The following is a 26,999-nucleotide window of genomic DNA, read 5'->3' as shown; positions in this document are numbered from 1 at the left end:
AAAGCTAAAATACAGGGAGGGGCGAGACATTATCATCACAACACAGCTGTAGGGGCCATGGTAACATGTTCAACCCTATCCAAGGCCTGGGACAAACTGATCCGGCACTGCAGCACTCTGTAAATAATCAGAAGAAACAAGAAACATTACATGTTTCTGCGATTTTGTGTTCACATAACTTTCATGGTAACCAACAGTGTTAAAAGTCCGCAAAAACAGTAAAATCATAATAATGTGTCTTGTATGGAATGGCAAGGCTCTGTAACACACGACACTGTAACACACGTCTTCAGCTGTCTTCCAGACCCGAATATAGGCATGGCCGAACCAAGGTCTGGAGAAAAATAGCCACTTAAAAGAAGTCCGGATAAGAAGTAAGTTATGTGTGCATTTACGCACGTGTGTTTCAGTATGTCCACGGCTCAATCATTGGAGAGTAGTAGCTAGCTACTACTGGTATCACTCTACTCGCAGACATCCGGGAATAAAGCCCTTCAGCAGATCCCTTACGCATTTCAAAAGGTTCATAACCTTAGTGGTACACAGACCTGGATGTGCCAAGACAACTGCTGATTGACTGGAGCAATCACATTGGTAACCTGCGATCACAACTGGGGCTCTCGCAACCTAGGCCCTAGTGTCCTGGGATCAGAGAATACCAGGTTCTTCTCTTGTATCTTGTATCTAAATCTTTTGTGTTCCTTTCCTCTCACAAGCCAAAACTCTTAAGGTAAATAGCTCACACGCGATTTAAATCTCTCTAGAACTCTAGGCTCTACGGATGAATGCATTATTTAGGAAGAGAGAATAGAAAGGCTTGCCTGTGCTTGCAGGTAAATGTATCAATGAGAGAATGGAAGCAGAGAGGTCAGTTTATCCCTGTGTTTCCTGAGCAGAATTACAAGAACACATCAACATAAGAGCAAGGTACAGACTGACATTTACCCAGAGACAGGTGCAATAGCCCACATGTCTAACTGGCGCTAACAGCACAGCCACCACTTGCTCAGATGAAGACTTATTCCACCCTCAGCGCATATAGTACAAGTATCACTCATATGTCACAGATAGCAAAAGTACTACTTAGGTGCCACAGTGACCACAGCTATCCATCACATGTCAAAGGCAGCTCATTAGTACCATTCATCTGTTCAATCTCTTGCTCTTCTGGTGAATTTCTTGCTCAGTGCAAACAGCAAATCTATCCTTAACCTGTTCCATGCTCATGACAAGGTCAGCTCGTCATGCAGTACACTGGAGCTGTGCTTATGACGAGCTGACCTTGTCATGAACAATGGGAAAATAAAATATCCAGCACAGGAGAAAAATATCCTGTAGCATTGAAGGTGTTAAAGGTCTTTGTCAGCAGAGCTACTCTCACCAGACAACAGAGCATTCCCAAACAAGTTACAGGGAACAAAGCTATGCCTTAATAGCAGTTGAGATATCCCTGGATAGGTGATTGTCCTTCTGACAATCTGTCTGCACTGTGTCTATGCAACTAGGGAACAGGGAACCAGTGAAGAAGAGGGGTTCGGGAACTAATGCTTGCAGGATGGCGTTTGAAGAAAGAGAGCTGCTTATAATTTAGCAGGATAGGTAAAACAAAGGAACCGGGAGACGCAATATATAGGCCTTGGAGACGGAGAGACCTCAATATTGAGCGGCTTTATGCTGGGAAATATCAGGCAGAGTAGTAATGGAAGGCTAGCACAAGACAACAGAGACAATGCAAGCAAGAGACAGGCCAGTTCCAACTACAAGGAGACAGACAAACAAGAACCTAGGGTGGAATGTTTGTATTAGAACCTAGATTAGGAACAATGCATACCAAAGGAGAAACATAAAATCCACAAATATTACACTAGAATGACTCTTAAATCAACCACCTGTGTCATTTAAAAGGGCACATGGCATTACTTTCAAACAACAACACTGCCATAGCTGACACTAATTAGGGGGAAGGATTCAAGACCCTAACCTCCTCTGTGAACTAGCATGCAGAACCCCCAAACACACTCACCATTAACACAGATTAGGCTGGAAAGTGTCAAGAGTCTCTCCTCCCCCCCAACTCCCTTTGTAGAACAGCTCTATGAGGATAACCAATGTCTTCTAAGCCAGCCACCCACATTTATGTGATTCAGTTCCCCTACTGGAAAACTTCTGATGGATGAATCACAAATGCAGACTGATGACTGCATAAAGTGCTGAGGCCAAGTAATCGGCTAACTCTGAACCATATCTGGCAGGTCAGCATAACAGAACTGCTGCTACAGATGCTAAACCTCTTCTCTGTGCGTTTGGAAATGTTGCATACCAGCTGTCCATACTGTCCCTATGCTGTGTGTGAATTGGCAAAGCTTTAAGAGGCCGTTTCACTTAAAAAAAAAAAATCAAAATGCATGTCCTTGTCAATATTTTTTTATATTTAGCTACTTACAATTGTGTTACCATTATTATTTATCAAATTTCCCAAATTAAGTTTGCATATTGACGTTCAAACAGTTTGAATCAAACTTCTATGTAGGTACACCAGGAATACACTGTTGTATGTATCAAGTCCTCATCAACTAGGGCAGTAAGGGAACAGCCTGTCGCCATTTCACATAATTATAAAAAGTAACAAAGATAGCCTTTGTGTTCAAGGATAAACATTTCTTGTCTCTGTCTCCATTTCTCTCACAAGAGGAAGCCTAATAGACAAGAACTGCGCCGGGGCTTACCTGTTTCATAGCTGCCAAGGTTTTGGATGGCTTATGTGTGACATTCCCATGTGTGCAGTGTGTTTATGTTTGACATTTCAAGGCTTATGAGGGACACCTTTCTGCAAGTGAATTACACCCTTTTGTTACAGGTTAAGTTTTAAAGCGGACTTGAAAGAACTGTCACAGCCTGAAACCATGAAACAGGTGATGTGAGCAGTGGTTTATCAGACTTGATCCTGTGAACCCACAGAGGATTCTTAAGTTAAACCTGGGAGCCTTCCCTGCTGCTACTAAATCTCTCTAATAGGCCTCCCCTACTTGCCACTCCTTTAATTCCTTTTTGTTAATCTCTCCCCCTCAAGTCCACATTCCTCGTCTCATTCTTTACTCCCCTTTACCTTGATGGACTTACTGTTTGCATATGATCGCTAGACGTGGTGCCAGCAGTCTAGCTGCACAGACTGAGAAGTAGGGATTTGAAGGGGCCATGCTGAGTGGGCAGAGAGGCGTTCGACTGAACATGACCAGGAGCACCTGATTTTAGGCAATGCCAATAGAAAGGAGCGAAAACAATGCCTGAGAGGTATGAATCATAACCTCTGACCCAGCAGCTAACTGAACTCATTGCAGCCTGTCCAAGGTGTGGAGAGGAAAATAAAATGTGTCGGTGTGGAGGTTGAATTCATGTGACCGCTGATAGCTTGAACATTATATTGGCCACTTCTACGTGCACACAATGAGCATCAAGCTCTAGGTTTTTTACATTTTATTCTAAAACGTTTTACAGTGCTAAAAAAGTGGTTACCTTTTTAAAATATGCACACAGCTAGTACAAAATCAAAACATGTACTTTCAGGTGCCTATAAGCAGGAAAAGGGTACCTTAGGGTTGAAATACAGGCGCATGCTCAGTGAGGATAGTGACTGCGTAGCTCTTCCGCTCGCTGCAGATTTAACCACCAGCCAAAGCAGGTCTCCAGATGGTTTGTATCCTTTATTAACTCTATTCAAGTCTCGTGGCCATCCAGCATTCGTCATGAATTGAAATGTTGCCTTTGTCATAAAACAAACAGGCAAGGAAGGTCAGGTGCGGCCTGGGATCATGCATGCCGCTGCAGCTCAAGAAGGATGATGAGGCCTGAGAATGTCAGTGACTCTCAGCCACGGCCGCAACGGGTCTCCGGCAGCCGTTCCAATCACGGGGATCACGATGAGGGGAGGCACTGGCGCCCATTTGCAGAGGCAGGGTTTAAGTCATTAGTTGGCAAGCAGGCGGCAGTTATGTTTCGGGTTTAGTTTGCCAGCCCGCCTCTGCTCGCACCTCGGCAAATGGATACAATGTTGCAGTCACGTGAGGCCAAGTCACTTCCATGCCGCCACGATGCTAAAACCACCGAGCGCAGCTGTGCCCAGGCATGCCTGGAAGATTTCATGTAAACTCTGAACCCGGACGCATCCGCCCGGCCGCGCGCAGTCAACCTTGCAGAAGTTTGTGTGACGTCACAGGCCTATGCTAGGTGGTGGTGGCGTGCGTGCGCTGCACGCTGCAGGCAGCAGTTCAGTTGCAAGCAGCAGGTGGCGGTGCACTTGCACTTCAAACGGGGTCGCGCGCGCGGCACCGGTGACCCGTTGCGGCAGCCTTTATAATTTATTTGGGGACACTGACACTACTGTAATGACTGACAATAGTGTCAGTGAGTGTCCCCAAATAAATTATAAAGGCCGCTTCCAATGGCCACCCGTGCCCCGTGGCCGCCGCCCCAAAAATAGTGCCGCCTGGGGCCTGCCAAGATAACATTGCCGATTTCGGGCGGAAGGCCGAAAGCTGGCAACTGTTGGTGCTCAATTTCCATGCAAGAAAGCAGAGCGTTGACAGGTTCAAATGGAGAACTCTCCCCTACTGCTGCAACAGAAGATCCTCCCAAAGAGGCAGCAGGATCGGAGGACAAATGGTCATGTTCAACAGCTTGGGATACCAAACTCCCCGAGCCTAGCCCAGAGCCACAAGGATGGGCAAGGTCATTCCTGATCTTCTTGAGAACTCTGGGGAGGAGTGGTATGGGTGGAAAGGCATGAGCTCCACTTGAGTTGAAAAAAGTCTCTGAGCGAGAGCCTCTTTGGATACATCAGCACACCGCACTGCTGACATTGCATGTTCTCAGTGGTGGTGAACAAATTTAACAAATGCTCTCCCCACTGTTGAAAGAGACCTAGCAACACCTCCAAATGGAGACACCACTTGTAATCCACTAGACACCTTTGGCTGAGTTTGTCTACTCGGGAGTTTAGAGAACCCGCCACGTGCTGAACCACCAGGGATATGCCCTGACATTCCAGCCATGTCCAGAGATGCAAAGCCTCTTGATAAAGTGATATGGGGCGTAACAGAAACCGCTCCTAGTAAGCTTGTTTCCGGTCCAGGGAAGGCATGGCTTGGCAGTTCGGGCTGGACTGTTCCCATGAGGCACAGGGTCAGACTGATTTGCATATAGCCATGTCTGAACTGGGGTGGCAGAGTGGGCTAAAGAACGGTGATGGATTAAACCCAGATCTTTTGACTGGATGTGAGTGTTTGATTGGTTCAAATGCTCCGTCCATCACCACCCCCTTTTGTACCGCTTTGTTCGCCATAAATTGGCAGGGTATGCTCAGATGTGAGTCCCTTGCTCACTTTGCCACCGGATTAAAAGCAAGCCTGGCTAAAGACGGCTGAAATGCCAGAAACCTGTCCTAGGAAGCTTGTTTCCGGTCCAGGGAAGGCATGGCTTGGCAGTTCGGGCTGGACTGTTTCCCATGAGGCACAGGGTCAGACTGATTTGCATATGTCTGAACTGAGGTGACAGAGTGGACTAAAGAACGGTGCTGGATTAAACCCAGATCTTTTGGCTGAAGACTGCTGAAATGCCAGAAACCGGTCCTAGGAAGCTTGTTTCCGGTCCAGGGAAGGCATGGCTTGGCAGTTCGGGCTGGACTGTTTCCCATGAGGCACAGGGTCAGACTAATTTGCATACGTCTGAACTGAGGTGACAGAGTGGGCTAAAGAACGGTGATGGATTAAACCCAGATCTTTTGACTGGGTGTGAGTGTTAGATTGGTTCAGATGCTCCGTCCATCACCACCCCCTTTTGTACCGGGATAGGGCGTAACAGGGCCCTAAGTCTCCATTTTAGCTTCATGTTTTAGCTTGATATCTTTTTCTAATGGTGACTTTTTATATATTTTACACTTACACGATAACGTGCTGAGAACCTATTCTGCATACAGTTTATTTCTTAGTAAGCATTGTTATCATGTTGCTCGAACACACTGTCCAAGGCTACGCACATGGAACGTGATGCCCTTGTATTTGGTTGTCCGGCTGGAGACACCTCTAAGACTCCAGACAAACCATCACATTAGCTATGCTATGGAACAGTGCTTGTATTATAATAACAGCCTCTCTATTAAATGAGGCAGAGGAGCACTTCTGCTGTGAATGTCCTGGAATGCAACACAATGTGGCTTAGATACAGTCCTGCTGACTCTGACCCCAATCCTGCAAAGGACGATAACCTGTTCTACATAGGCTGGCTTCCTGATACATCGCACTCGGGTATGGAGGTTTAGGCTATCCCAAGGGATCTGGCAGAGAGTACTCCTACTATGCTCTTGATAGTATAGGTAGTGTTAAATAGGAGTATATTAGTATAATCATAAAATCACAAGGCAATTTTTTAACGGTTGAACTGTTTAACTTTTTTCACCATTCTTGTAATGCTGGTTACAATGCTTTGCTTCTTCTGCCTAATAATTGCAGCACACTCTTTCTATATTCTAATAAATGTTTGAAAAACCAATTTGTATCTTTCTTGTGTTTACCTTGGACATGCAAAAGTAAACAAAGAAACGTTAGATCTGTTTCCACAATTTCCTTGGGGACTAAAGAGTGGTTATGTTCGAAGTTGCTGATACCATCTGGTACCCTGGTAAGTTTAGGGGTTCGGATGGTGCACTGTTAGCTAGCTAGTAATAAGGTCAACAATTCCTGATGATATGTGTGAACCGAGTTGGCATATTCTGATGTTTGTGTTGTCCAGATACACAGCCCTACTTCATTCGTAAGAACCGTGTAACAAAAGGGTCCATGATCCCACCATATCATGTTTGCTGCAGACACCACTTGGTGGTTGCGTTGTCTATCGAAACCTGAATTAGCCTTCTCTTGATGGATGGTAGAAAGGTTTTCAATGCCAGCCGAATTGCCTGGATCTTCAGAAAGTTGATGTAGAGTCTGGATTCAGCCGGAGACTGGAGGCCTCCTATCTCCACCTATCCCAGATGTCTGCCCTATCCTAGAAGGGATGAAGATGTCACCACTGTCATATCTGGTTGGGGAAGGGAGAGGGGGCCTACCGCTGACCCAGTTGTGGTTCGTTAATCACCACTGCAAATTTTTTGTAGTTCCCTCTGAGATCTGGACCATGTTGGAGAGATTCCTCTGATGCTGTGCACACTGGACCTTAAGGTTCCACTGCAGAGCCTGCATATGGCTGTGGGCATATGTCACAAGCAGGATGCAGAAAGTCATGAAGCCCAGCAGCTTCAGAGTCAGTCTCACTCAAATCCAAGAGAGAGGATGAAACATTGGTATCATAATCCACATATTCTGGATTCACCATTCGGGAGGATAGGCCGGAAACTGCACCATGCCGAGAACAGCTCAGATGAAAGGGAGCTTCTGAGAAGGAGTCAGGTGTGACTTCCACACATTCATAGTGACCCTCAGCAAATGCAGGCGGTCCATCACAGTCTGGAGGTGGAGATGATAGCCTGGGGCGAGCCTGCCTTAAACAGCCAGTCATTGCGATAGGGGAAGACTGGCACCCCTGATCTCCGCTGATGAGCAGCAACCACTGCCATCACCTTGGTAAACATTCAAGGAGAGCTAGTAAGGGCAATAGGGAGTACGACAAACTGAAAGTGCTTGTGGCCCAGCATACACTGCAGGTAACACCTGTGGGCAGGCAGGATGGGAATGTGGAAATATTCTTCATGCAAGTCCAACGTTACCATCCAGTCCCCCAGGTCCAGCGTAGACATGACTTCAGAGAGTGGGAGCGTTTTGAACTTCTCCTTCTTGAGGAAGAAATTTAAAGGGCTCAGGCCTAGGATGGGATGAAGGCCACCGACTACTGGTTGCCCAACCCACGGGGTCTGTGGGTACCACATCCTCAGCCACACAGATGCTGGGAAGCTTTAATGCCATGGTGGCTGGAAGGGTATTGCACGGCTGCAAGCCCATTCTGTGGCTACTAAAGGAGTGAAAGGTGGATTGGGGATGGTGAGAGGCCATGGAAAAGCCCAAGGACCTGGCCACAGCCCTGCTGTTCTCAAACTCTCCAGTGCTGACTCCGCCTGGTCTCCGAAGAGATGGGAGCCATCAATGGGTATGTCCATAAGTGATGCTTGGATATCCCCTGAAAAGCCAATTGTTCTCAGCCAGGCGTGGCGCCATAAGGCCACCATCTAGGAAGCCACTCTGCCCAGTGAATCATTGGTATCTAGTCCACATCTAATCATGAACTTAGCTGTATCTCTCTCGTCTGCAACAGCCTGGGAAAGTATGGCCTGGGCCTCATCGGGAACCATGGGCAGCACCTGGACAACCGAATCCCATAGAACATGGGAGTACTACCTGTAAACAAGTCCATAAGTAAACTCGCTTTAGACTACGCTCTACAGAACAGAATAGCTATAGCCTTCACAGCTTTTTTTTGTTGACAGTCCAGTATTAGTATGATTAGGTACCACAAAATTGTTTACCCTATTGACATCATCATCCATGTTGAAAGCTGGCTTCGGAACAACCAAGATGATTAAATTCAGATACAAATGGATTCTCAAACCGGTTAAAGATACAGGTTAGCAAACATTTTGATCACCTTAACCTCAATGTACTGCCATTAATCTGCTGATCATTTCTCATTGTTAGGCATTAAGGTCCCTGACATGGTTGAAAAAGGAATGCAGCAACCTCCACCACCACTGCTTCGATCATAGCCAATGGTACCCAAAGACCTCATAAGGGTTCCAGAAGGTCAAGTTGTAGGTGCATTAAAAATAACTAACATAGCCTCATCAAAACCTTGGATTTACTCTCAAAAACTGCAGATGGTAGGAAGTTTACCTACTTTGGATTTATGCACTGGAGACATGTTAATGGTTCAGAAAATGTGACTGCTCTCTGTAACACTTTTTTAATTTCTCTTGTCTCTCACAAGGAGGAAAGTGAAGATACATATTGTCACTGCGCCCCATACCTTTGTGTTTGGATATGGAACTATTGGATGATGTACGGTGTCCCACCTGTTCCTCTTTATCTCTCACTGTGATTATATGGGATCTCTTGTGCTTGTCATGTTTCTTGAGAACCCCTACGGACACTGATGGGTTAGGATTGCTTCTCATTCTGTGAGCTGACACCAGTTTGTGAGATTCCTTGGTGGATTAATTCCACAAACTTATGAACACATAATTGAAGATTGCGGATTTATTTATGCTGAACTTGCCTTGGGTTTTGGATACCCTGACAGGTACCTTATTGATTTTTTTGACTTGATGGATTCTCACACTCCGCATTTCCACGAGGACTACCCATTGTTGGGAGCTGTGATCTGGTTTGCCAACATTGGGCAACAGTACTAGGTTGCCTCATACATTCCCCCTGTCCTGAAGAAGACCCGCAAGCGGAGGTTTAAAGTTGCCCTATACGCAATAAGCAGGGTTGAAATCTCGACCCATACCCCCAACCCTGGCCCTGTACTACACCATATCACCTTGCCCTATTACCAGACTATACATTGCTATGCTTACTGAAAGATGTACAATGAATAAAGAAAAAATTGCATTGCGGACAGGCCTACTCACACTGTTGTATGTTGTACTAATAACCAGTGTTGATTTCAAATTGTTGGAACCGATTTTACATCGAATATCCTTTACTCTGAAATCACCTTCATTTTACTTCACACATGAGCACTTGTTCTTTGCATCCCTTTTTTCCTTGAACATCCTTCCATTCTGAATACATATGATAATGTTTTTACCTTCCATTTGCATTTTTGAAAAAATATATAAAAACAAAGATTTCTACTAAAAACAGTGGGTGTTTCTCTTTCCTTTTTTCCTTGGTGCCTACTTATGAAGTTTTCCATTATGTATTAACTACCATGTGCTGAATATTTGAGCACCAAAGTATATCATATTCAAAAATATCCTTTACCTGTGCGTTTTTCGAAATAAGTCCGGGACCACTTGCTGTTTAAATCATTTCTTGAGGCATTTTCTGGAGAATGTCTTTAAGGCTATTCAATTTTGAACAAGTCACCAAAATGCCTTCCTTCAGAGAGACCATAAATAGATTTATAAGAGAATGTGTCACATGTTTTGCCAAAATACCCCAAACATCAGTCTGAACCATTTCACACAATGCTTGAGCTTGGCAATTTTGAAGGAGACATTTTAAAACAAAGCAAACATGAAAAACTGTAAAAAAAAAATAAAGGTTAGAACTCAGTAGCTCCAGATCTTGCTTCTACAAGGTTGAAAATCTAGCCAACTAGCATCACGAATGTGAGAGTTAAAACACCTGAATCAAATGAGGCTCCCAGATCCCTGACCAAAGTGTACAGATGGGGCTGGGAAATTGTTACTGGAATAGAAATCTTTTCTTTACCCAGTATGATGCCTGGGAAGGTTGCTGGCACCGAGTACCCATTAGAAAAGTTGGTATTCAATTTTCTATAAGTCATACCAGGAATGTTATATATAATCCAGCATTTGTACACCTCCAGTGTCGCCATATTGCATGCAATGTGATGCAGACAAGTAAAATAGTCTGAGGAACACTTAAGCGACTGGTTGATTGTCTGCTATGGTGCACTGAGTAAAATATACAACCTTTCTTTTCTAAACTGTAAACATACCTCTGGTTTGAAAAGGTCTTGCAATACAAACAAGTGACAGAATCTGGCATCTTCTGAAGAAGGTGTTTGGATTCAATATGTTCTGTATCCAAAGCTACGAGAGAACCTGACTGTGTCCCTGCTAATATCCAGTGCTCTTTTTCACTTGGAAGATATACAATGGCAAGACACAGGATCCTACTATCTGCAATGTCCTGCAAAAAAAGAAAGAAGGTCATTGTATAAGATCTAAATATGATTGACTAGATTGTTCATTCTCATATCATATTGACATATAAAAAGAATTCTAATTTAAAGGAGAATTCTAGTGAAAGAAAAGACCTCTTACCTACCTTTCTCACCAGGGACGAGGAAACTCACTACAGCTGGTGATCAACAGTTTCTGCTCGGCTATATCTTGCTGTGGTAGACAGGCTATTAACATTGCTTGAGCAGGACACCCCTACAAACCCGGAGCCGATTCTCCAGGCCCCCTGTACTCCTGGTAACAGCCTTCCAGGGTCCGCAAGCAAGCTAGAGCTGGTGGCGACCACAGACAGGATTCCGCTCTCCTGCTGCTGAGCCAAGCTTGAGCAGGGGAAGGTAGAACAATAGGTTTCCTGTCACACCTCCCAGACAAGACTTAGAGTATTGGGCTGGGATCGCTTGCCATCACCACCAGACTGCTTTGAAGGGCACATTTGGTGCCCTCTTTGCATACTCCAGTTTGAGCCAGTTCAAGAACTCTTGGTACCTGCTCTAGTGCGAAACTGGACAAAGGACATGGGAGTATCCTTCCCTCTGTCCAGACCCTCCTCTAGCAGGGACCCCCAAGTTGTTCCAACCCTTTCCTCAGGGTACTTAAGGGCTTACCTGTGGTTGGGTCCTTAGATTTGTCGTGGGAAAAGACTCAACCCTGAAACTACCTTGCTCTTCAATGGTCTGGACACTTGGACTTGGTTGGACTTCTACTTGAACCGAGACTGCATCAAGGAAGTATCCTGCATCTCTTGGTCTCGCTGTTCTTCAAGTCTTCTCCGTTGTCTGTGTCTATGCTTCATCCAGGTTCTTCAACAGCCCAGTGGGCAGACACCCTAAGAAATCTCCCTTGGAGTGAAGGAGTCACTCCCCTGCATCTGCAGGCACTGCAATAAAGCTGACCGGTCTGCTGCTCCTATCATCCTATCGACTTCACGAGGCTCAGCAACACAGGTGGTGGTTCTGTAACTCCCTCGAGGCTTGACCTGTCCATTCTGCAATTCTGAAGCCAGTATCCCATGTGGGAACCGCTAGGACCAAACCCCTGTGGACACCATCAACTTGCTTTTGCCATGGCTTGTTGGCTCTGCATGCCAGAGATCTTCAGACTGCAAAAGCCCCAGCATCCAGCTCCTCTTCCCTCCAAGATCAGCATCCTCACTGCATCCTCCGCACTGTGGGCCTACATCTTTGGTGAGCTGCTTGAGGTCCTCTTGCGACTTCTGTGCCTTGGGGCTGTGGGTCCTCTTAAGGGTCTTCTCTTGCTTTAGTGGGCTCCCCTGCTTGGTCACGGCATGCTCTGACTCTCCAGCTGTTGGTAAATCCCTTGACCTTTCTGGTCCCAACGCTGCTCCTTTTTCGTCTTCCACACCAGTTGCAGCTACCAAGGCTTGTTGGTACTTCTACCGGACACCGACCACTTAGCCACTGACATCCGACGTGGGCAGCTCGTGCACAGCTCCTGGTCTTCCTCAGCATAGCCTGGCCTTCACAGCTGCAGCATCAAGGTCACCGTCGACTCCACACAACCTCCCGACATCGGTGGGCATTGTGCTTCCGTGCCGCCTGGTCACCTCCGGGTGGCATAGACTCTGTCCTCTCTGATTGCAAGGGTGCATTCCAGAATCCACCCTTGGATTCCACCGGACTCCTTCATAGTCTTTTCCAGAGGCATCTTATTCTAAATTTACCATTGTTGTCTACGGCAGGTTTCAACGTCACTTCACCCCTATGGACCAGGCTTCCCTGGTGCAGATAACCTGGTTCCTGGAACATCCTCAGGTGGAGTGACTCTTCAGCCTTCTGTCTTCCAGATGGTTTCTTCAGGGTCCTCCGGGAAGGGTCCTTCTTCTTTAAAACTGCAACCACGACTTTTCCATTGTCTTCCATTGGGCACGCAGCTGTGTTTCCACTCTGAACACACTTACCTTGGGTGGTTCCTTGTGTACCCAGCTCCTCTGGGTCTTCTAGTCCAAGTCCCGTTCTCCTTTGCAGTTCGCATTCCACTTTCTTAGTATATGGTTTGATCTACTCCTGGAGATCACTGTATTTTGTGGTGCTACTTACCTGAGTGCTTTTGAAGCATTCTTGTGTATTGTGTTGATATCTCAGGGTAGGAGATAACCAATGTGATAGTGATATTGTGTTGCAATCAAAAGAGTTATTTTTGCTAAACACTGTGTGGTTTCTCTTCATCTAACTTACGCTACAGATTAAATTGGTAAAACAAGCTCCTTAACACTCTTTCAAGATAAGCCCAAAGGCTGCTTTCCACAGCTACCTCTTTGAGAGCTTTCTATGTTTATCAAAGTCAACTTAAATCACCATAAGGGTTGCCTGTATTAGTGCAAGGTGCATCATTTGAATAGGTGTGCACCATATACTAAGCCAGCCTCCTATGCCAGTCCATCATTATTTTGCACCCCATGCCACCTCAGTCTCGACCCAAACCAAAAGGAACCCTCCAGCCCAAACTGCCTGTCCTAGCCCTCCCTTAACCAGAGAAAGAGCAACCCAAGACCAGTTTTGTCTTGGTTGAGGCTCTTCAGTTGTGTGTAGCTTGGTTCCAGGGGCACAGTCCTCATGGGACCCACATCTGGGCAAATCCGGTGCACCTAGGGCATTTCATTGAAGCATACAAAAAGTGATGGGTGAAATGCTTACATTTTTCTCAGTCATTGGTAAATACTTATGACACATCCCAGTCCACTGCCATTTTGTATACCATACTACCACAGTTTAGACCCAGCCATATGGAAATCAGTCTTGCCTCTGATCCAATAGGAACAGTCCAGCCCAAACTGCTAGGCCAGGTCCTCCCTGAACCAAAGAACAAGCAATCCAAGACCGTTTTTGCCCTGATTGGGCCTCTGTAGTCAGGTGTAGCTTGGTTCCAGTGGCACATTGAGTATGAGTCCAAAGTCTGGTCATACCTGTTGCACTGAAGTATACAAAAATGTGATAAGCGCAATGCTTGAATTCATCTCAGCCACTGGTAAATATCCAGGATCACATCCCCGTCCATCACTATTTTGCACACCATGCCATCTCAGTTTGAACACAGCTATATACAAATCAGTCTTGACCCAGCTCCAGTAGGAACTGCCAGGCCATGGCTGAATTGGAAATCAAACAACCCAAGGCCACTTTTGCCTTGATTGAGGATCTTCAGTTGGGTCTAGCTTGCCTCCAGTGGTGAAATGAGCATGGGACCCATGTCTGGACATGCCTGTAGAACTTAGGGTGTTGCATGGAAGTATACAAAACATGTCAATGGGATGCTCACACTTCCTTTTTGCCACCAAGTATTTTTTTAACAAAACTATACATAGAGAGAAGCTAAAATCCTGAAGAACGAAGATGATCCAGAGAGCTGGTGGTTGTACACCACCTTAAATTTAAAGATTGCCCTTCCCAAAATGACAAAAGCTCCAAGGAGGATGAGTGGGATAATCATTTTCTTTTCATTAGCATTAAGTAAAACTACCAAAAAGCACTGCCAGAGATTATCCCAGACAATGTTCTGATAAAAAACTGCTGAAGAAATGCATACTTACAGTTGCCTTAAAGTTTAGTATATGCATTACAAAGTGGGATGTGCCATCTGACTGCTGCTTCACGTCACAAGCACCAATATTACAATTAGACTGTACAGCAAAACAAATTACCCAAAATCAAAATGAGGCAAAATCAAACATAGTTAGAGAGATGCGGAGGGTTCAAGTAGTTATTGAAGTTAATAGGAGAGATATTGGGTTAATATGGAAAAAGACAGTCAAATTACTCAGCTTAGCCACCCAGTGAATAGCAAAAACCCAAAGACATTTCTGGTAATAGGTTAGGAAATGTTATCGGCCAGATGACTCGAGGGAGACAGTGAATGGCTAGGTTGAAAATTATATTCTGAAATGTATGATCAAGCCATTGTTTTTGAGTGATCATTTTTATTTACTGATCAAGGAAGCCAGGAAAAGAATGTGCCTTCGAAGTACTTTGTTCTCACACCAGTTATGTTGCCCCACAACTTCATCACTGAAACATAGTGAAAATAACTAGCGACCTTCTACATGTGAAATCATTCTGGAATTGCAGTACTTGAGAAGACTGTTGACGATTCTGGAGCATTCGTTTCAGGTTCTGCTTTCTGACCCTATTCCGAAGATGGCACTAAAGAGTGATGCGTATACAAGCCACCTTCTGTTTTTACATGAAATCACACAGACACTGATCATTCACATTTAAAAAGCTGGAAAGATGTAAAACAGTATTAAAGGTCCTCAAGCGAATGGACTATATTTTGGCCTATGATCATCTACTTGGATGTAGCCTTCATTCCCTTATACATGCACTGTCTACACCCCAGTCAACTGGCAGTTGTTGTGAGTGTGCAGGGATGGGCCCATTAACTTTAGTGTGCTAGAAAAGCTCAGCAAAATAATACATCCTACTCATGTAAATATACTTGTTGCCTCTATTTGGTAATCATTGTCTCTGAAGAACAAGTTACTTACTTTCGTTACTTGTTCTTCTGATGGATACATCTGCCTGTGGATTCCTCACCTTTTGAATTGAATCCCCAAGCAGTCCCTATCCCGGAGGAGGGTGTCCACCTGGAGATACCAAAAAATCTTGCAGCACAGATCATGCAAAATGGCCATCCCTCCTAACCTCCGAATCCAACCAGTTATGCTTCGCAAAGGTATGGAGAGAGGCCTAAGTTGCCGCCGTGCAGATGTCCACAACAGGAACACTTCTAGCCAAAGCAGAAGAAGATGACTTTGCTCTGGTGGAAGGAGCTCTAATACCTTCAGGTGGCTCCTTCTTGGCCAAGGCATAGCAGATCTTGATGCACAAGATGATCCACCTGGAGAGTGTTCGTTTGTGGACAGCTTTGCCCTTCATCCTGCCAATATAGCCCACAAACAGCTGGTCATCACGTCTTAGGTCCCTGGTTCTGTCCAGCTAGAAGCTGGCAGTCCTCCTAGGGTCCAGGCGTTGAAGTCTCTCCTCCACCTTGGAAAGGTGAGGGGGAGGATAAAAAATAGGTAAGGTAACAGACTGCCCTAGATGGAAAGGAGTGACCACCTTAGTCAGGAAAGCAGCCCTGGTCCTGAGAACCATCTTTTCTGCATGAATGGTTAAAAAGGGAGGTTAGAACTAAGAGCCTGAAGCTCACTTACCCTCCTGGCTGAGGTAATAATGATAAAAAAATCCATCTTGAAAGTAAGAAGCTTCAACGGGCAACTATGAAGAGGCTCAAAAGGAGAACCCATCAGGAAAGTAAGTACTAAATTCAAATCCCACTGATAATGAAGGGAGTGGGAGGAAACCCATTGGTGAGGCCCTTAATGAACCTCGTAACAATGCGGGACTTAAATAAATGCGGCTGATCCGGCAAACATAGGAAAGCCGACACGGCCAACAAGTAACCCTTTACCGTAGCCACAGCACAAACTTTCTGAGCCAAGGAAAGTGAAAAGCCAAGTACATTAGATAAATGGGCCTTCAAAGGATCAATAGACCTCTCTCCGCACAATTTCACAAACTTGGACCACCTAGAGGAATAAATAGATTTGATGGAGAGTCTCCTGGATGATAAAATAACATCCACCACATCCAGTGGGAGAGAGAAAGAACACAGGTTGCCCATTCAATCTCAAGGCATGAAAGTGCAAGCTCTGGAGGTGGGGGTGTAGAACCTGCCCCTGCAACTGCAAGAGGAGGTCTGCACTGAGAGGGAGACGGAGCGAAGGGTACAAAGAGAGGGGAAATAGATCTGTGTACCAGACCCTTCTTGGCCAATCCGGAGCAATCAAAATGACTAGGGCCCGGTCTTGCTGAATCTTCCTCAGAACTTGAGGAATCAAGGGTATGGCATGAAACGCGTAAAGGAGTTGCGAGCTCCAATCCAACTGAAATGCGCCCTCCCCAACGCTCCCTGAATCGGATACTGAAGACTGCAGAATGACAGGCAGTGCACGTTTTCCTGAGTGGCAAAAAGTCCAACCGTGGAAACCCACACATCCTAAATATATGATGGACCACCTCCGGATGAAGCCGCCACTACTGATTGGGCATGTGTTACCGAATGAGACTGTCCGCACACACATTTAGCACCCCGGCCAGATGATTTGCAAACACAAATCTGATGGCCCTGAGCCCCAGACCAGAGTCACAGAGCCTCTCTGCAGAGCCGATACGACCACATTGCAGTAGTGTTGTCCGTCAGGACTTGAATCGACTGACCGCTAAGGGAGGGAAGAAAGGCCTTGAGAGCCAAAAGTATTGCCCGCAATTCATGAAGGTTGATGTGAAGCAACCTTTCCTCCGTAGACCAAACACCCTTCATCGGCTGGCAAAACCGCATCGTCGCCTCCCGCCGCCTCACTGCCGTGTATCTTGACATCGCTCGAACACACTGCGCATCTTCTAACCACGAAGACCGCCACCTGCTCTGACGGCTTCCGTCACTAATCGGTTGTTGTTCCTCAAACCATTGCGTAAAGGGCAATCTCCCTGGCGTTATAATTCTCTCAGGCAACTCAATTGTTTTCACAGTCCTGATGATGATCCTTATTTAATTGAGCACTAGGATCGAAACGTCGACTTCATTTAGTGGGCATACATGTAACCATTGTGTAATTGTTTGTATGTTCCACTCTGGAGAACACTGCTTACACTGATTTCAAAGTGTCCAGATTGCTCTTCTCCTTGCCTGTGAATTTTTCTGCTCTAAACTCTTATTTCTATTCTCTGTTTCTTCTAATGCTTGGGTACAGGATTGTGCCCCATCATAAGTAATCCCATTTGTATTTCTACTCATTGTCTTTGATTGTAAAAATAAAAATCCTGGTCCGGCTGGACAGGTCAAGTATATAGTCCCTATTGTGTTCTATATTGAAAAATTACTCATATGTCTAAATAAGCTCAGGACCTTTCTTCATGTTAAATAATGGAAACGCCTGGAGGCTGCTTCACCTGTGAAGGTAACTGATTCTGAGGACCTTGCTGATCAGTCTTACTGGCCCCCTACTGTATTTGTTCATCTAAAGTAACTTTGAGCGACTGCATTACACCTAGCCCAACTTTTTGGCTGAAAACGTTTTAAAGTGTAAATATGTTGACTTTGCCAATGCTTCTTCGCGGTAGAGTGAAACACTTTGATTTACTATACCTTGTAAGTTCTCTATGTCTGGAACCCTCCATTGGATCTTTTTCGTTATGGTGTCTAAAAGGAAAAGTACCTATTTTCGGCAATGCCTTTTCTGGAAGAGGCTCTATTAAGCCACAGCTTACCTTTGAATTATCCTAGGCATCAGACTGGATCCCAAAAATTTCTGTGAGCAGTACCCCTCTGTGCTGGTGAGTGGTGTCGTTGGTGTCATCCGTGACGGAAGTGAGGTGCGCTGTGCCTATTTAGACGCCACACCAGCATACTGATGTGAGTTACTTTTCTGAACTTTCCACACCAGCAGCGTGGAGCCACGAAGAACACGGACCACTTGTGTGGAAAAAGTAGGACCCTGAAAAGAAAAATCCTGCCCCTAGAAATCCAGTCACAGAGCAGGGAGGATGGGTGGGCCGATAAGGAATTTACGGCTAGATAGAGTCTCTACCAGATAAGACGTTACCAAAAGTAAGTAACTTGTCCATCTGATAGCGACTTCAAACTGAAGATTCCTTTCCTTAGAAGAGATACCCAAGCAATACCTCCACAGAGGTGAGTCTGCATAACAATTACACACCAAAATGTCCTGCAGGACGAAACGAGCGAGGTGCCCATCCCAATGGACCAGACTGTCCAGGCAGTAGTGTTTTGTGAACGTGTGAAACAAAGCCCACATTGCCTCCTGACAAACCAGGACTTCGTGTGCTAACGCAGTGGTCACAGCCTTGCTCTGGTGGAATGAGCACATAGACTTTAGGGGGCTGCTTCTTGGTCAATGCCTGGCAGATTTTAATGCAGAGCATGATCCATCAGTTGACAGTCCACTTCTGCACAGCTTTTCCCTTCTGCGAACCAATAGACCCAAAAAATCGTTGGTCGTCCACCGGGAACTCTTTTGTGTGGTCGCGGTAGGACAATAATGTTTTTTTTGGGTGCAGATAGTTAAGTCGCTTATCTTCCTTAGAGGAATGTAGGGGAGCGTGGAAAGTAGGCAGAGTGATGGACTGGCCTCCATGTAATGGAGTGCTGACTTTCTGTGGAAAGGAACCTCTAGTTCCTAGAACCAGGTTGTCTGGGTAGATGTTCAGGTATGGAGGCTTGGATGACAAACCTGAAGCTCACTGACCCTCCGGGCAGATCTTATGGTAAACAGGAATGCCACTGTGATGGTAAGAAGCCTAAGAGGATAGTTGTGCAAATGCTCAAAGGGAGTGCACATAAGGAATATCAGGACGAGATTAAGGCCCCCAATGAGGCATGATAAAGGGAGTAGGAGGAAAAATATATTGTATATCTTTCAAGAACGTATGTACAATAAGGGATTTGAAGAGAAAATGCTAGTCAGGCAACTGCAGAAGGGCTTAGATAGAAGAAAGACAACCCTCTAAGGTGCCCAGGGCAGAGCCCTGCTGGCCAAGGGAAAGAATAAAGAGAATAACCTGAGAAAGTGGAGCAGAAAGGGGGTCAATCTGCTTTTCTGCACACCATGCCACAAACTTGCCTAAAATGGTAAGCAAATGGCGTTTTGGTAGAGGGACACCTGGCTGGCAGAATAACATTGTTCATTTTGTACAGAAGGTTGAAGGCTCTCAACTGCCACCGCCTAATCTCCAAGCAAGATGGCAGAGTGTTGACAGAATTGGGTAAAGAGCCCACCCCTGTGATAGAAGATCCTCCCCAAGGGGCAGCCTGATTGGAGGACCGATGGCCAAGCTCAACATCTCAGAATACCAAACTCTTCAAGCCCAGTGCGGAGCTACAAGGATGACTTGGGCCCATTTATCCTTATCTTCTTGAGAACTCTGGGCAGAAGTGGTGTGAGCGGAAAGGCATACAGGAGGTCTGAACTCCACTTGAAACGAAAAGCACAAGTTACTTACCTTAGGTAACAATATATCTGTAATAAACATTAGTAGTGATAGATTCCCTACCTTAGAATTACCCCCAGGTGTCAGCCTGGGTCCGGAAGTATTCGTCAGCAGTACCCCTGCGCGTTGGAATATGGCGTGGTGGGGCTCCGGGTCCGTCTTTGGCGTCGTGGTCGCTGAGATGACGTGGCGGCAGATACTTAAGATTAAGCATGGGCGTAAAATCCGTTCCGCTCGCGGAATTTGCGGATTTTCTGCAAATTCGCAATCCGCGAACTCTCGCGAATTTGCCGAAAATTCTTAAATTTGCACGCAGCAGATTTTTTTTGCTTGGTGATACAATTTTGCAGCGCGCGGCGTTCACTTACCGTCATTCAGCGTTTGCCGAGTTGTTTTTCTCGATATTTTGCGAGTGCTGCGCCATTTTGGATCTTGCTGCGGGATCCCGCGGGAGTTTGGCGACCGCGATTACGTCATCACGGCTTGCCACCTTGCACAGCACGCATCGCGAGAGTTCGCAATTGCGAACACGTAGGTGCGGCGGGCAGCAACAATCTCACACTCGCGAAATACAGATTTTGCAATTCTGCACAAGAAATCCACCAGCAAACAGCATAAACCTTCAGAAAATTATGATTTTTATCAGAATCACTCCTCAGGTTGACATTTGCCTGCACTTTTTTTAGCAAGGAGTCCATTTTGGGGGGGGGGGGAGGAAGGAAGTGCCCCACAGTCTCCAACTTCCTGTTCCTGTCCAGCAGGCTCCTCCCAGTGCTTTCTTCATGTGCTGGTCACTTTCATTTGGACTTTGACCTGGAAGGATTACTCTTTGTGGATGCTGCTGGATATTTGGATTTGAGGCCTTTTTGACTTTCTTTGGATCACTTTTGGATTAGAAATCAACTTTCACAAGTAAGTTTGTTTGGGGCATTACAGTTGCTGCAACTACAATTTTGGAACTTTTTCAGAACATTAAATAAAATATATAGTGGGTAGCCACAGTATCCAGTAGGACCAGGGTTAGTTATGGGTGCATGATACAACTGTTTTGTTGAATTTAAACATCATTGAGGCCATGGATGGGCTGGGATTGTGCTGAATTTTGTGTTTTGTGTCGATTTTTTGGGGCTGCTGTTGTGGCCTTTTGCCCAGGGGTAGCGAGTGGTGCATGGACTGAGTCTGCCTGTGGGGTCTCTTTAATGTAAACATCCTGGATGGCATTGGATTGTGGTGATTTTTGTGTGTTTTTTGTTTTTTTGGGGTGTACTGTTGATGTGGACTGGCCATGTGGGTGGCGGTGGCCATTTTGAGTGCTGGTACAGGCAACATGTGCTTGGGGTGCACCCATTTTGCATAGCTTTCATCCATTATGCCCAGGGGTAGTGAGTGGTGCATGGGCCTAGTCTTTCTGTGGGGTGTCTTCTTGAATTTAAACATCATTGAGGCCATGGATGGGCTGGGATTGTGCAGAATTTTGTGTTTTTTGTCGATTTTTTGGGGCTGCTGGTGGGGCCTTTTGCCCAGGGGTAGTACTAGTGAGTGGTGCATGGACTGAGTCTGCCTGTGGGCTCTCACTCTCTTTAATGTAAACATCCTGGATGGCATTGGATTGTGGTGATTTTTATGTGTTTTTCGGTTTTTTGGGGTGTACTGTTGATGTGGACTGGCCATGTGGGTGGTGGTGGCCATCTTGAGTGCTGGTACAGGCAACATGTGCTTGGGGTGCACCCATTTTGCATAGCTTTCATCCATTATGCCCAGGGGTAGTGAGTGGTCCATAGGCCTAGTCTTTCTGTGGGGTGTCTTCTTGAATTTAAACATCATTGAGGGCATGGATGGCCTGGGATTGTGCTGAATTTTGTGGTTTTTTCGACTTTTTGGGGTGTATAACTGATGTTCCTCTGTCTTCCATTGCTTTTAGGTGCACAAGAGAACCACCAGTGCCAGGAAGAAGTCCTGGTGCGGTGTGTGCAGCACAACGTCACGTGTGGCCACAGACAACTCTACAACTTGTGCAACTGCGGCCTGCTGTTCTGAGTGACATCTGAAGAAGATGGCCCCAAAAAAAGTTCCCCGTAGCTCCTCTAGCAAGAAAGTTGCCAGAAAGGAGGAGAAGAAGCAAGTTACCAAGCAGACTGGTGTGCCGCCTGCCACATTTTTTGGGAATAAAAAAAAAAGTATGCCTGCAGCAGCAGCGGGATCTGCTGGGGACCAAGCTGGGAGCAGCACCCCCGCTCCATTGGGCTCAGTGCCACCACCCCCACGCCAACTTAAGTCCAAGCCCTTGAGTGCTGCAGAGGCAGCCAGTCTACTTGTTCAATCACCATCGACCAGTGATGTTGGCTCATCGCAAGAAAGCAGCAGCAATGTCCCTCAATCAACACAGGTTGTTGTAACTCATCTGACGAGTGTTGAACAACCACAGCCGCAACAACAACCACATGTGCAAGTACAAGCCCAAGTACATGTTGAAGGAGAGGCAGCGCAAGGAGATGCACAAGCAGAGGTGCATGGAGGGGCACAACAAGTGCCCACAATAGTTGATCCTCCAGAAGTGGGGGCACATCTGGAAATCGACAATAAAGCCGAGGCATCATTCGAGGAAGCCACTCCTCCTGATGATCATTCATTGTCTTCCACATCCCGAGCAAGGAAAAGATCAAGGGTGGTGTCTACATCTTCTTCAAGCCCACCTCCTTCTGATGATATGGATCTTACTTGGGAACCAGCACCACTGCCGTCTGAGAGTGAGGCTGAGGCACACCATGATCTGACAAAGGTAGCTAAGCGTAAAAGGAAGGTCGTCGAAACTCTCATAGTTATGGAGTGTGATGACGCTCAACAAGAAGTGGTGTATACTCCTGCTGCTGAAGACTCTCACGACGACGACACAGTCATCACAGGCTTCACTCCAGCCTCAGCGGGCATGCAACAAACAGACATTTTGACCCTAGCCCGACAAGCTGCTGAGCGTGATGATGAAGTCGACGAGGAGGCAATGGGAACACCACAATCATTGAAGTTAACTAGTACACCACCACCTACCGCTTCCATATGTCTTCCTCGCCAGAAGGGACCTCCATCCACCTCGACCTCAATTAGTGGTGGGCAAAGTGCACAACGTAGTAAAGTTCAGCAATACGCATCCTCCACTTCATCTGGCATTAGCAGCATGACCACCACCAGTATCGCCTCCTCCGGCCCCCCCAGACATTTCAAGTCCGCAGTTTGGGACTTCTTTAGTATTTGCCTAAAAAAGGAAAACCGAGCCATTTGTAGCATTTGTAAGCTTGCAGTTAGTCGTGGTAAGCTTGGTACCAACTATGGGACTGGAGGCCAGAGAGGTCATCTTGAGAGACAGCATGATGTCCAATGGTTTGCGCACCTAAAGGAGATCAAGGAAGCCCGAATTGCAAGTCAAGAAAATGTTGATGTTCCATCTGATGATGACGAGGAGGAAGAAGCGTCACACACTTCACTTACACCAAGTACCCCTGTCAGCACACCCCCTGTGAGCCACACTAAGAGTGTGGGACAGAGTGAGACACCAATGCGAAAAAGTTCATCAGCGAGCGTAACTGGGTCGAAGAAGTCATCATCATCCCGTAAAATGGTCCAGGGCAACATTAGAACCATGTTGTTTTCAGACGCGCCATATGAACGCAACCACCCAACGGCGCGTCTGTATAACACTAAGCTGGCTAAAATGCTAGCGCTGGATCTTCTCCCTTTTTCTTTTGTAGAAGGGGTTGGTTTTCTAGAATTAGTGGCAGCGCTCTGCTCTAAATGGAAGGTTCCTAGCCGGTTCTATTTTGCCCGAGTTGCGGTTCCAGCACTACATGAAGATGTGCTGGAGGTGATTGGGGCAGCTTTGCAGAAGAGTGCTGTTCACACTATACATCTGACAACAGACATGTGGACCAGAGGCGCAGGCACTGATTACATGTGCATCACTGCACACTGGGTCTCTTTTTCAGGGGTTAAAGCAAAGCTAAACGCAGGTGTTGACCTGGACCAAGTGTATAAAGCTGCTCGGAAACATGCAACACTAGCCATATTTGGCTTGGAGAAACGTCATACAGCAGAAAACATTTTGAATGAGTTTAACACAAAGGTCTTTCACTGGCTGTCCCCAAAAAACGCGAGATTAGTTATGTTTCCACGGATAATGGCGCCAATGTAGTTAAGGCCATGGATCTGGGTCACTATTTCAGAGTGCCGTGTTTGGCGCACTGTATAAAGCTGGTTGTTAAAAAATTCTTGGATAAAGACAGTCCAGCGTGCGAGTTAGTGGCCACCTGCCGAAAAATGTGCAACCATTTCAGCCATTCTTTTAAGGCCCGGAAGCATCTGAGGAGCCTGCTACATGAACGTCGAATGCCAGTGAAAACATTCATCCAGGAGGTGCCAACACGTTGGATCTCAACCTTCTACATGCTTGAGCGTCTGTATGAGCAGTTTACGGTACTCGATCAGTATTTCTTAACACTGGGTACAGCTCAGAAGGACCTGAGGCTAGATGCGGCGAAATGGGAGCTAGTTAAAAGTCTGACAGACATGCTTCGTCCTTTTGAGGTCTTCACGCGTGCAGTCAGCAGGGAGGACTGTAATTTGGGAAAAGCTATCCCATTGTTGCGCATGCTGGAGCACAAACTGAAGGCGGTGTCTTCTAAGTTTCAAAAAAATGAAGAAAAGCAAGAAGCTTTTGTTTTGGCGGAGAAATTATTAGAGCGCCTACTTAGCGATGAACGTCTTCAAAAGATCCACTCAGAACAGCATTACATTTGTGCTACTATTCTGCATCCACGCTACAAAAAGGCGCTGGCAGGCAGTGCATTATTTCCTTTTGGTGATGAAGATGTTACAAAGTACAAACATTGGCTAGCCTTGTCAGCCATGAGGTTTGAAAGAGAACGGCAGCAAATTCAAGGAAAAGGCAGTACATCAGCATCAGCAGGCCATCCCCAGTCAAAAGACTCCACTTCTGCACCTGTGGCTGTGGCAGAAGTGACCTCTCAGCCGTTAAAGACACCGGCAACCGGATCATCTGCACCAGACACAACAGAAATATCGGGTGATGATGGTGAAGAGGATTGGCTAGCTGAGCTTGGGCCTGGTTCTCAAAAGGTCCGAGCAAAAAGTAAGCAAAGTGGAGGAACCGTGGAGAACCTTGAGTCGATGGTGCAGGACTATCTGAATGACTCAACAGAGGTCTATGTTAATGCTGACCCATTGGCGTATTGGCATGGGAAAAAAGAATTGTGGCCAGAGATCACCAACCTGGCCATAAATTACTTGTCTTGCCCACTCGCAAGCGTGTCTTCTGAACGCGTTTTCAGTGCTGCTGGTGGCATTGTAACTTGCAAACGGACCCGCCTCTCGCCCAAAAATGTGGAGAGGTTAACAATGATCAAGATGAATCGGCACCTCATACCACCAGATTACAAAGTACCAGATTACACGACACAAGAAGACGAGGAGGACAGCAACTTAGATGAGGGAATTTCTTCTGTGTTAGGTGACACTGACCTACTCCTGCCTGAATTCGCAGAGTATGAGGACAAACTCTTCTTCCCTGACACCGAGCCCTGAAAATGAGCCAATGAATCAATAACTTTCTTTTTTGTACTTATTCACTTTTATTCCGGTGTGTCTGTCTTTCTTTGTTTTGCACAGTTAATATAATTAAAACTTTAATCACCTGTACTTTTGCTTTTTGGCTGTTTGGGGGTCTTCTACTTGTTTCCGCCTGGGTTGACGGGTCTGGGGACATTGCTGGGAAGCTCTAATATCGGATAAAACTGGTTTGGACAACATCCATGAGGGAAAAGTTTTTGCATTTTCTGACATTTCGCTCAATGTAGCGTTTTCTGGGGCCTGTTTGGGGGGCTTCCTGGTGTTTGTGGGTGAGTTTCGGGGTCTGGGAGCACTGCTGGGTATGGATAGGTTTGATAGCAAGAGGTTTGAAGGAAATCCATGGAGGCAGAGGGGAGTTAGGGCCTAGCTGGAGAGCGCGCACTGAGTGATTTTGGAAATTTTCACAAAAGTGACAAAGTGCCCATTTTTGTACTTTTGCTTTTTGGCTGTTTGGGGGTCTTCTACTTGTTTCCGCCTGGGTTGACGGGTCTGGGGACATTGCTGGGAAGCTCTAATATCGGATAAAACTGGTTTGGACAACATCCATGAGGGAAAAGTTTTTGCATTTTCTGACATTTCGCTCAATGTAGCGTTTTCTGGAGCCTGTTTGGGGGGCTTCCTGGTGTTTGTGGGTGAGTTTCGGGGTCTGGGAGCACTGCTGGGTATGGATAGGTTTGATAGCAAGAGGTTTGAAGAAAATCCATGGAGGCAGAGGGGAGTTAGGGCCTAGCTGCAGAGCGCGCGCTGAGTGATTTTGGAAATTTTCACAAAAGTGACAAAGTCCCCATTTTTGTACTTTTGCTTTTTGGCTGTTTGGGGGTCTTCTACTTGTTTCCGCCTGGGTTGACGGGTCTGGGGACATTGCTGGGAAGCTCTAATATCGGATAAAACTGGTTTGGACAACATCCATGAGGGAAAAGTTTTTGCATTTTCTGACATTTCGCTCAATGTAGCGTTTTCGGGGGCCTGTTTGGGGGGCTTCCTGGTGTTTGTGGGTGGGTTTCGGGGTCTGGGAGCACTGCTGGGTATGGATAGTTTTGATAGCAAGAGGTTTGAAAGAAATCCATGGAGGCAGAGGGGAGTTAGGGCCTAGCTGCAGAGCGCGCGCTGAGTGATTTTGGAAATTTTCACAAAAGTGACAAAGTCCCCATTTTTGTACTTTTGCTTTTTGGCTGTTTGGGGGTCTTCTACTTGTTTCCGCCTGGGATGACGGGTCTGGGGACATTGCTGGGAAGCTCTAATACCGGATAAAACTGGTTTGGACAACATCCATGAGGGAAAGGTTTTTGCATTTTCTGACATTTCGCTCAATGTAGCGTTTTCGGGGGCCTGTTTGGGGACTTCCTGGTGTTTGTGGGTGGGTTTCGGGGTCTGGGAGCACTGCTGGGTATGGATAGTTTTGATAGCAAGAGGTTTGA

At 46.2% G+C, this 26,999-nt stretch overlaps 1 protein-coding gene across 2 annotated transcripts in view; it reads right to left on the bottom strand.

Moving 5' to 3' along the window:
* The window catches only part of LRRK2 (leucine rich repeat kinase 2), a 2,266,429-nt gene that overhangs the window by 339,664 nt on the left and 1,899,766 nt on the right, over nt 1-26,999 (bottom strand). For both annotated transcript variants that reach the window (XM_078680082.1, XM_078680090.1), the window contains one exon: nt 10,672-10,865. In XM_078680082.1, the coding sequence (XP_078536208.1) occupies nt 10,672-10,865 (194 nt within the window). The remainder of the gene's footprint in view (nt 1-10,671; nt 10,866-26,999) is intronic.

This window comes from Lissotriton helveticus, chromosome 1_1 (genome assembly GCF_964261635.1).
Source record: "Lissotriton helveticus chromosome 1_1, aLisHel1.1, whole genome shotgun sequence".
NCBI classification, from domain to species: Eukaryota; Metazoa; Chordata; class Amphibia; order Caudata; family Salamandridae; genus Lissotriton; species Lissotriton helveticus.
This window is presented reverse-complemented; position numbering and strand designations above follow the sequence as displayed.